Source organism: Leptosomus discolor, chromosome Z (assembly GCF_034619465.1).
Source record: "Leptosomus discolor isolate bLepDis1 chromosome Z, bLepDis1.hap2, whole genome shotgun sequence".
Lineage (NCBI taxonomy): Eukaryota > Metazoa > Chordata > Aves > Leptosomiformes > Leptosomidae > Leptosomus > Leptosomus discolor.
Genome location: NC_141419.1, coordinates 39,324,791 through 39,336,694, shown reverse-complemented (window position 1 = coordinate 39,336,694; position 11,904 = coordinate 39,324,791). Strand labels below are relative to the sequence as shown.

Sequence of the window (11,904 nt, the reverse complement as noted above, 5' to 3'; positions counted from 1 at the left end):
ACAGTTGTCTGTCTTCCAATGACTTAAGGAGACGACTAAACAGAACCAGTTATTTACTTATGCAACTTATAGGGATTGGGATACTAGTACCTACAAGAAAGCTATGCTCATAACCAAGAGATAGATGGGCAAACTGCTACAGTTGGCCATGAACTCACCATGTTGAATTTAGCACGGTGAGGATGGGGTAGAATTGCGTACAAAATACATTGAGACACATTACTTTTTTTCCTTGGGAAAAAAAACCCTAAACCTACAACTTCTTTTGCTTGAGTTAATACCTGCACTGCGCACCGTCCCAAATTCTGCCATGAAACATGAAGTTACCACCATCATTCAAGACTGCTTAAAGAATACGGTAATATGTTGCTACTGCTCACAGAGATAAAGACACTATTATTATACAGACATTATTTGTGTACTCATTCACAGAAGTACAGCTTATATTTTAACACTTACAGACAAAAGAAATTAAAGTTCAGCGGAATGTTTATGCGAAAATACTGATTCGCTGTGACTTTTTTTCTCTTTTGGCTAGGAAACACAGTGTAGACAGCAAAGCCCCTCAAATTAAGCAATTTCTTCCAACTATTTTGCGTATCTTCACTGGTATCTTTAATCAATATAAATATGTATGGTTTTCATTATTAGCTTCTCCTGTAGTTGAATTTGGCTTCCTGCAATCACTCTTTTTCAATGTCCCAGACAGCTTTGAACGTTCCTTTTTTCCCCTTTTCCTTCGTTTATTATTATTTACTGCTTCTAACAAAGCCATTGTTTGATTCGTGGAAGAAAACAGAGGATACAGTAAGCTTTTTCTTATTGTGAAATTCAGAACTCAACTCCTTAGCTTCCTTCCCTTCTGTTCTTTACTTGGCCTTTTCCTATATTTTCATCCTATTTTCCTCCTGGTGGTTCCAAAGGACGCCTGTTGCTATCCATCAGCAGAACTGTGGCTGTGGCTGGGGTTTCACATGCATTAAGCCATCATATGCAGCTCTCCATGACCCTCCCCCTGCTTCTTTCCACCCCTGCACCATTTTCTCCTTTGTATCTCAGGGAACTGATTCAAGCTAAAATTCAACTCAGCAACTAAAGAGAATTTTTAACCCAGCAGCATTATGGCGATGTTTTTGATTGTTTTTAACCCAGCACAAAGAAGATGCTGTGTAAGCGTGAAAACAAGAGCAGGAAAGGTCTAATAGCTTCTTTTAATGGCCAAGCTGATTCACAGAGATGTAAAGCAAATGCAGAAATACGACACGAAGTGATCGGGTCCTTAATTTTTTTTTCAGTCAGCCTAATTCCACCTATATCTTAAGGCACAATACGGGCACTATTTTATTAACAGGAGTTGTTACACAGCTTCTGCAAACTGGTGCAAATCATACCAGTTTAAGCATCTTTATACCAGTAACATAATATCCAACAACTGTCAGTCTGTGTCATTTGTATCAAAAGTAATGTAGTTGCACTGAACCTGTCCCCCATAAAAACCACACAAATTCACTTTCTGTGCCTGAAAGGCATCAGGTTACCCCAGACATCTGAATGGTTTGCAGGCTTCTTCCAGAGAACAAACACATAAGTTTTTGCTCCCAACAATGTGCTGGATGAGACAGTACTGTCAAAAAACCACAGCAGCCTTAAATTTTGACAGACAAAGTCTGTAAGTACTATGGGAGATATTAAGGAGTACTTCAGATGACTTCTGCTATGAGATGGTCCAACAAAAATTTTGCTGCTCATTGCTCGGTGCACACCACTAGAGCAACATCAAATACACCATATGTGTAATGAACATTGCTTCCTTGCCTAGAACAGCAACCTTAGTTCAAATACATTTTTCTAATGAAACCAAATTAAATTAAAATTATCAAATTATGCTTGTTTTTTAAATGTTGTTTTATTTAATCTTTTGCCTTTTTTCTCTGCCTACTTGCTAAAACAAACTTCCTTTAAGACACCTGACTTTCTCTTCAACCATACTTTTGGGTTTTTCTACAAAGCTAATATTACAAAATAAAGTCATAAATAAAAGCTAACGTAGTTATTGAAGAAATCATGTAGCATCATCCTCATGTCCTTTCATGAAGAGCGACAGACCCTATAGGTAAGACATCTGCTATTCTCCTACTTTGGCTTTGCCTGCATTATCAAATGTGATCATATATAGTATTTAACAGCTGATGCCTGTTAGCTTTGCATCTCACCACTTGTGAAACAAAAGCTAAAACTTATTTCAATGTTCTTACATTTATTTTATATAGGCCCTTGCTGCACATATGCTTGGCAGCATAGTCTTGGCAGCCCAAGGTTATTTTTCATCACTATTTGCATTCGAGTAACCAATCTGTAAGTAAAACGTTCCCGGCAATACACATGTTTTCACAAAAATGTATCTAATGAATGATTACTTGAGTGTTTTAAATTACAAGTAGATCCTTATTTACAGTTTCTATTTAATAGCACTTTCTAGTTTGGACAAACTGTATGAGGGCAATTACACTAATAGCTGGTACCAGGGGGTAAATTACCTAAGCATGTGCTGAGGTAGCCAGCAGCACTGGGGCTGCTAAATCTGTTTTTCTTTACAATAAATGCCAGATTTGTGGTTTAATAGCAATAATGCTTGCCCATATCTTATATATAGTACACATCTGTTAAATGATGATTGTATTATAATTGTAAATATTAAAAGAAATTGTCCTAAACGCAGAAAAGTCAGTTGTGAATATTTAGCTTGTAATTACACTTATTTCCTAAATGCTGTTGGTGGAATAAAACATTTCCTCTTAATTATCGTAAATCACACTCTTCTCCATCACAGATTCTTTGAACAAATGCATCTTTTCATCTTAATATTTTAAGATTATTTTTTAATCCAAAAGAATGCTTTGTGAAGGTTGTGATTCTGCCAGTACTTTAAAAGTGAGATCAGATCATTATCTGCTGCCATTAATGCTACCGTTGCTTCATACTTGTCCTATAATTATCAGCATCATTAAAGAAAGCTCTTGACCAATTATGCAGAAATAATAATCTGATGGTTTTCCCTCTATAGTAAAGGCTGTTCTCATCCAAGGACAAAATTCAAAACTACTAACGATGCAAAACAAAGGAGTTGCTTGACATGTCAGAGTGGTCTTTACCAGCCAAGTTAACTGTATAAGCTGTCTGTGCAGCCTGTGCAAGCCTACAAAAAGGCTAAATCTCTGGGCAAGGAGATGCTCTTGGGAAGTAAGAAGCATTAAGTACTGAATGTCTCCCAGGTCCCACCTCCACCTACGGATAAGGTGCTTAACAGAACTGAAAATTAGATGCTTTCAGCCACTTGGATTGAAATTCCTACTGGTTTTTGAGTAGCCACAGAATTGAGGCAAATTTCTTTTTCTTTGCCGCAGTGACCTCAAGAGCTCCCTCAGCAAATAGGGAAATACCCTTGTCCTGAAAGGCCTCTAATCTGTAACTCTTTCTATGAATGTCTCTCTCAGCTCATTCAACTCGGCTCACCTTTGGTTCATGCTGTATTACAGATACAGACAGTATTTGGGAAGCCTGTATTTTGTTCTTTTTCATATTAATGGAATTCTGCTGAAACCAATGATGGCTTTGTCCTCAAATATAGTGTAAAAGTTAGATTTTCTGGTATTCATCTGCACGAAACAATAGGCTGTATATTGCCATTGCTTTTTATGTAGTATTGTCCAGGCAAACTAGGTATGTTCTTCAACCATCCACACTGCCAATATAGAAGAAGGTATTGAAGTATTTTGAAGTCAGCATTAACTGTGACTTGTATTACAATACAAAACCTACTATACAGTCTTTCTCCTAAATAACTTACAGCTTCTCCTAAATAACTTACAGCTTACACAGGCAATACAGATACCAAAAGAGTCAGGTGATCCATGAACAGATGACAGGAAAAGTTCTGTGGGACCTGCCACTCGTAAACAAGAAAGACCTAAAAATGGACAGGTTGAGGTCAGTCCTGGCTGCAGTAAACCTGACACTGTGTTGTATTAAATTCTCAGAGAAGGAAGCACGTTAAATAACACGTCTGTGAGCTTCAGATCTGACTGCACCTTAAATAAGCTTGAATCCAACGGGAGACTGCCCAAGAAGGCAGAAAGGCCCAGGGCAGCAGGTTGCTTTCCAGGATAACCTCTCTGAAGCACACAAACACTGGACAGTGTGGAAAACCACGCTGGTGCAGCAGGATGCCAGCTTGGCCAGGCAGGCAACCCGGCTGAGCTCAGATGCGAAAAATGAAGCGCACAGAGGGAACTTCAGGAAGAGTATAGGGACACTGGTCAAGCACGCAGGGGTGAGAAGAGCAACGAACAGGGCTTCTGTTAAGTGCATCAGGAGCAGAAGGAAAATTGGGGGAAATGGGGCTCACTGTCCAGTCAGAGAGGGGACCCGCTGACAATGGACGTGGGAAAGACTGAAGTACTCGGCGCTTTTTTCCTGCCTCGGCTTTCACTGCTTGAGGCCTGGCTTCCACCCTCCCACCACCCTGAGCCTACCGACGGGGCCGGCGGAGGGGCAGCACCACCCGCCACAGGGGATGGGACTGGGAGTGCAGCAACGCTCCCCAGCACACCGTCATGCCCCGAGGGGACGGGGACCCCCAGCACGCCTGGCCCGAGCAAGCGCAGGCCCCCGCCCCGCAGGCCGCGCAGATCCGGCGGCCGCAGGAGGAGCTCCAGCTGCGCAGGGTGGCAGAGGAGCGGGCGGGCAGTGCCTGCTCAGAAGCAGTGGTTCGGGCACCTTCGCGGCTTTGCCTTTCGCCGAAGGCGCTAGACCTGGTAACTAGCACCTGAAATAGTGCATCACAGGGTCTGCCCGCCTGACGTACGGAGATCATATGTGCCAGCACCTCCTGGTGAGAACAGAGTACGTTACCCTGCAGACCATACAACTCTCCACGGGACCAGACAGGGTGCTGCTGAGGGTGCTGGCTCATGTCACCACAAGGCCGCTCTCTGTGACCCTGCAAAGGGTTTGCACAGCAATCAGGAGGTTCCAGACATCGCAAGGAGGGGCAAGGGGAAGCAAAGGATAGAAAGCAGCCAGTGCTGGAGGGCCAGTGCCACATGGGCTGGACACATGGGCTGATGGAAACCTCCTGCAGTTCAAGAAAGGCAAATGCAAAGTCATAGAATCACAGAATCATTTTGGTTGGAAAAGTCCTTTAAGATCATCAGGTCCAACCATTAACCTAACGCTACCAAGCCCACCACAAACCCATGTCCCTAAGCACCACATCTATAAGTCTTTTGAACACCTCCAAGGATGGTGACTCCACCACCTCCCTGGGCAGCCTGTTCCGATATCTAACCACTCTTTCAGTCCTTCATCTTGGCAGAAATAACCCCATGTAACACTACAGGCTGGGAGCCAACCAGTTAGAAAGCTCTACAAAGTAAAGCCCTGGTGACAGGTTGAACCCAAGTCAGCAGTGTGACCTTGCAGTGGCCACTAAGAGCTGCACACCACACTCTACCAGAGCAGCAAGCAGGTCCAAGAAAGTGAGCCGCCTTCTGCTTTCAGCACTTGTAAGACTGCATGTGGAGTACCGTCTCCTATTTAAAGTTCCCTAGTACAAGAAAGCCACTGACATAATGGAACAGGTGACCAGCAGACGACTGCCAAGGTGGCCAGGGAGCTGGACCACATGCTGCTCCCTGGAGAGGATGAGAGAACTGGGTTCGCTCAGCCTTAAAAGAAGGCTAAGAATCAGAAGCAGGACAAATCTCGCCCTCTTAGAAAACCCAGTGTAAATAGGAAAAAAAAAAAATCCTCAAGGAAAAAAAGGATTAAGAAGTGACTGATACAAAAGTATGCTACACACACATTCAGACGAGAAGCTGATTCATGGGGAACTTCTACCTCTTCTGTTGAATTAAAGAGAGCTGCAATGTCAGGGTGCCCTTAACCTGTAATTCGCTGTCATTACTGTTGGCACTCTGTTCCTTCTAGGACCATAACGCAGAGAATTGGATCTGAAATGAGAGGTACTATTTACATTTTAAAGTCGTTTTTGCCCTTTCCTCCCTGGTAAATATGTTTAAGTTTGCTTGCCACTGGATAACTCAGAAGTACTGTACTATAAATCACTGTTCCCTCCCTATAACAAAAAGCTTAAAATTATTACCTTTTTATTATAAACAGAAATGCTTGACATTATTCTGGGAAGACATTAAGAAATAGGTCTTTATATTTAGAATGAAATGTTATGTTTACTGTTCTATCTAATCATGTTCCATACTCAGCTACTGTGTAAATTTCTTCTACTGATATGACCTGAAATATATAATTATTTTAGTGTGAAGTCACAGTACTGGAGCAGTACAGCACACCCTCTAAGAATTTTTTTCACATTCCCAACTGGTACTTTAAAATTACATCAACTCAAGCAGCTGTTGCTTCCTCCAAACATTGCCTTCATTCAGCAAGAAGGAAGTTGCTGGGTTATAATGATATGCATCGTTGTGGCCAAACTAGTATTCAGTAGGGTCAGGCTAGTCCCCAAGCTGTTCTTGCCAGCCTAGTTTATTTGAAAGCCTGCCACGTTCTTTGCTCTAGCCACTGCCTTGTTGTACAGTTTGAGAGTGAATACCTTTAAAGGAAGTAGGGCACAGCAAAGTTTCTGAGAACTTCCTTTTTTCTACTACCTTGCCTTAGTGACAGACCTTTTAAATGGGGTACTCCGATGCAGCTACCTGGCACTGCCACAGCCAATTTATTGTTTTCATTTTCTTTAATAACTATAAGAAAGGCAGGAAGAGTAAACTTTCATCATTAATATAATAACCACCAAGTCATTGTGTGAGAACATTGTAGATTTTGTACTTTAAAACTGAATTAGTTGGAAGTTTCCACTGTAATCAGCAAGGAAAAAATGCAGTTTATTTTTTCCATTAATATGAAAACATTCCTTTGCAACTGCGCAGTCAGATACATTGCAGGTGCAGAAGTCTACTTAGCAGATGAAACAATGTTAGCAAGAAAAAGTGACTTTGTAAAATAGCACGGAAAAGAGATGACAGAAAGAGCAAAAACTGCTTTCTGCTAGGCTACACGTAACTTGTGAGAGCAGCTGCCAAGACAATGGACTACAGCAGCTCCTACAGGAATTGTCTTGCACTCCCTAGAAGGAGTGTAGCCATACCTCTGCTCCAGACCACCACCACGGTCCGTTGGGGTTGCAGCATGTTCTCTGAATTCAGCCTGTAAGAACTCTGACTACCTGAAGGACTGCGACATGCACCACTGCTTGTTGGCACACTGAAGCAATACACACACACAGTATCTACACAGAGCACAAAAGCGTTAAGGCGGGCAGAAGAGAAGTTGGTTCTGAGAGCCAAGAAAGCGGATAAGGCGTGAACCAAAGACTTGTACACACAGCCACATATGCCATTTTCTGTTTGACATATTGCTCTTAACTAAGCATGCTTTCTCAAAATCACTTTATTTCATTCCTTTTCTTGTCTGAAAAAATATGCAGTACTTTTCATTAATTATAAAAGCTCAAACACAGATTTGGAATCATTATACGCCAGAAAATGGCACTGAAATACCTGCAGAGCAGTCAAGCTCTAAGCAGCTAGCAGTACTGAGATTTACTTTCTTGCTTATACTGGAGAACAGGCACACAAGTAGCCTTCCAGGAAGAACATCCTAAAAACGAAGACAAGGAGGGTTGGGGGGAGAAGGAAAAGTCAGTCGTATAACACTGCCTTTAAGGTGGGGAGGTGGGTGTGGAAGATGCATGAACTTCTTGTAGCAGAGGTGACCAAACCATAACACAAATGCAGAGAGAGGCAGGTGTGACTTCCATCAGCTGAAATAAAGACAACACTTCATTTGTTTCTGCACTTTGAACGACATTCCTCTTGCTTTGCACAAGTAGAATAAAATCTGTGGATTGTTTGTTTAGCTTAAACTTTAAGGATTCCTATCCTTTTATATGGTAAGGCCAAAACTTCAAAGGAAGTTTTCATAACTCATCATAAAAGAAACATTTCCATAAAACTGCACTGAAAGTTTACAGTCAGCTGTATCACCTTTTACGGGGATTACATGTGATGAAGTTTGATCAGTTTCCTGCTAACAAGCAATTTTTTTCTGAAACTGTAAGTAAAGATCCAGCAATATAGGTTCCACACAGGCAAAAGTTTTTGCTGTTACAGTTCTAAATGATGCACAATTCCCAACATCCTCAGAAAATAAACCCAAAGATGACTCACGGGTTTATGGTTGCTCAGGTTCTCTTCAGAGTAGGGAGGGAAAGGGGAGGAGTGGAAGGAAAAGGACACAGGAATTTAAGAATTTCTAAATTGTGTAAAATAAACCCTAAAAAAGCTCCTGCCTTGACCCCGAAAAAAGCTCAAGATTCCCCCTCCTCCACCTTCCTCCACTTTTACCTTACTTAGCAAATTACGTCCAGTTTTCCTGAGGTCACTTTGAGTCTCAAAGGATGGGGACGGGGCGGTAGGGCAATACTGACAGTCTCTCACAGCAATTCCCTACTGCTAACAGGCAGTGTTCAGGGAAAAAAAAAAAAAAAAAAAAAGTTCTGAAAAAAGACACTGACAGTCCAACTGAAAAATCCGTTTCCTGGCTATCCTTTTCACATTCTTTGCAAACACTCTCAACACTGCACAGATATCTCCTGTCGTTGGTCCCCCACTCCTGGCAGAATTTTAATTCTTCTAATTTCAAAGAAAAAAAAAATTAAAAAAAAAAAATCAAGAGACGGTAAAAGGATGGGAAGGAAGAAAAGGAAGACTAAAAAACCAAATCAAACCATTTCTGATACTCTATACACTCAACAAGGTGTATATTTTTCTTTTAAAGTGACTAAACAGCTTCCACCAAAGTTTAAATGAAAACTTTAATATATTTATTTTTATACATTCTAAAAGCAGAAATTTAAAAAAATCTATCAAAATTAAAACCAACATTAAACATACATATACAACAGATTCGTAGCACAAGTATTTGACTACATTAGGCAAGTCATCATAAGAGCTAATAAGAGCTATTAGCAATAATTAACATTAACGTAACAAAACCAGATTCCCCATATGTTATAATCACTCTTTTCTGTTAATAAAAGATTTTAAAATATTTGACTTTGTTTTGTTGTTGTTATATTTTAAAATATACAGCATTTTATCACATTTATGTATAGGGTTGGTTTCCCCCTGCCCCTTCACCTGAACATTTAGAAGAAAATCTTTCATATCTCTACACTTCAGGTCCTGGCACACTGAACAAGTATTCGAGTTTTCAGGCTAGCATACTCAGAAGTGACCACATGTAAACAACAATTCTTCCTTTAAATTTACATAACTGCTTTCCTCCAAGAAAAGACTGATAATCTCCTATAGCTACCTTTTAAAAATCAGGTAACTAATATCCTTGAAAAAGTATAATGAGATGGTTTGTTTGTTATTATCCATTTCCTGACAAACTCTGCTAGTCCAGATCATTGGCCAAGGACACAGAGAATTTTGCAGAATGAAAATGATACGTAAGTATTTTAAATCAAGACAGAAATGTTTGAAAGCTTATTTCAATACTATCGCCATAAGAAACAAACAGCTAAATTTCACTCCAACAAGTCATCTCCTCCTCTCACTTTTCCATTATTTCTCCTGATAAGAGAAAAGACATACTACTTAATTTTAAAAGTTAAGTTTCAACAGCCCTTCAGGGGAAATCTGGCTTAAATGTTTCCTAATATACAGCCTGAAAGTTTGCACACATTATTTATTCAAACGTTTCTTCAATTGTTCTAAATGCCTCACATCAGCATCTTGGAGAATTAATACAGTGGCTTTAGACTTAAGTGGATTAAACTCTATAGTCATCAAACAACAGAGATCTATCAGTTGTTTTTGACATTTCTCTAAACCATCCTTAAGCTTCAGATGCAAAGCTGGATCCTTTTTCAGCCTATTCATTTCAGGCACTGAAAAGCCAATCAAACTTGTTAGAATATCATCAGCAAAATCTACTTCAAGATAAGCTGAACCATCAGAAATTCTTGCCTTTATACCCCAGGACCCATTGTTGCTTGTGAGGTTTCCAGTGAGAGTAACAATAAAACACTTAACTTTCAGAATTGTAACAGTTTCTGGTTTTTTTGCAAGGAGAAGGGAAATATATGTGAAAGGTGGACAATCTAAATCTAAATGTGCCTCTACTGCTCTGCAAGGAAAGGTCTGTGAATCGTGCTTCTGCTGATCTGCTTCTGGGTCCATTTTTGAGAAAAATACAGGACTTTCATCATTTAACAGCCTGCTGTCAGAAGTGTGCTGGGACTTACATCTGCTCTCATCTAGGTCTGTATCATTCTCCTTTTCTTCAGGAGGATTTTCCAAAGAAGTATCTGCAGAACTGCAGGTCTGATGTACACTCTTATGCTGTGAAAAGCTACTCAAACTATTTCCGTCTCCATCAAATACTGTTCTTCCAAAAGTCTTTTGCTTGCTGGTAGCTTCTACAGGCTTATCTCTTTCAGTCACATAATCTTTTTCACAAGTGCCATTTAAAGATGAATTGCAGGAGCTTCTAGATGTATGTGGAAGTCTCTCGGTAATTAAACCTATGTTTCTTTTCATGACCACTGGCGGCACTTCTTCCAGCTCTCTTTGCATCTCTTCTTCTAGAAGAAAGTCATCTTCTAAAGGAAAGTCATTTAAAAAGCTGTCAACATATTCTGTGGGAGATGAAACTTGTTCATCTGAATGAGGCAAAGGACTTCCAGATTCCTGTAGCAAAACATTTCCATTGTGTACAGTCAGCGAACCTGAGGCTGTACTAAAATTGTTGCTTCTGCTGCAGTATCCGCTTTCTAAAGAAGCTTCATTGTTTAAAGGAAATTCGTTATTTTCATCAAGACTGGCTAAAAGCTCTTCATCCGAAGGGCCTGGAGTTTGTTCTAATTCATCCACAGGCCTTGAAACAATTTGGCCATGACCAGCTTGTCCAACAGCATTAAGGTTTTCAGTTTCTCCAATTAATCTAGCAAGAACCCTTTCCTGAGAATACTCCTCCAGAAGAGCATCCACTTCACCCCCCAACAGCTTCACATTTTCAGGTTTAAGCAGAAGGACTCCAAGACGATATGCAATATTACCCTGTACAGTGATTTTTGTTCCAGGAGGAAGATTACTGCGGAGGACAGGCACTGGTTGATACTCCACGCCCTGAATTTGATGTATCCCATCAGTTAGTTGCAGCATCAGCATTCGAGTAGGCTTTGCTTCCCAGGGCTTCTGGAATGCCTGAGTACTGGCTGTTACTTCTTCATTTACAGTATTTTTCCCTCTTAGCTTCTGCAACTGGGAATATGCTGGCTGGCTAACATCAACCAGTGAATCAATCTGTATGGAGTAGAAGCCTGACAACTCTCCTTTGGGAGCATCTAAGATGCAGTCAGGCAAAATGGGATATTCCAAATCTCTTAGATCAGTAAGAAGCCATTGCTCAAATACCTGCCTGTTAATCTGAGCTTGACTTAAGTTACTACCAGTATTTTCTTCCTGGATCCAACTAATACATGCTTCCAGCCATGTCAAAGGAACTTTAACATGCCACGTGGATGAAAGCCAAGTTTCCACTCTTGCTGCAATGTTAGATGTAGACATTTTCTTTTACATTAAGAGAATGAACTCCCTAGAACAAAACCCAAAAAGACAAATTTACTCTTCTGACAACAGCTGAAGTTACAAGTCTCTCACTCATATTATACAGAAATTTGCTCTCAATTCAAAGTTCTGCTACTTTAAGTGTAACAATATAGAAGCAATTTAAATTAAAAACAGTTCTACAGATACTAAAAACAAGCATGCATTTCCAATATGTAAAATTTCAATCAGC

At 40.4% G+C, this 11,904-nt stretch overlaps 1 protein-coding gene across 1 annotated transcript; it reads right to left on the bottom strand.

The window, feature by feature from the left end:
- Positions 1 to 9,391: 9,391 nt before the first annotated feature.
- Positions 9,392 to 11,682, bottom strand: RMI1 (RecQ mediated genome instability 1). The gene has a single exon (XM_009956659.2). It carries the CDS (start codon positions 11,670 to 11,672, stop codon positions 9,786 to 9,788), a length of 1,887 nt encoding a protein of 628 aa, XP_009954961.1. The 5' UTR covers positions 11,673 to 11,682; the 3' UTR covers positions 9,392 to 9,785.
- Positions 11,683 to 11,904: the final 222 nt, after the last annotated feature.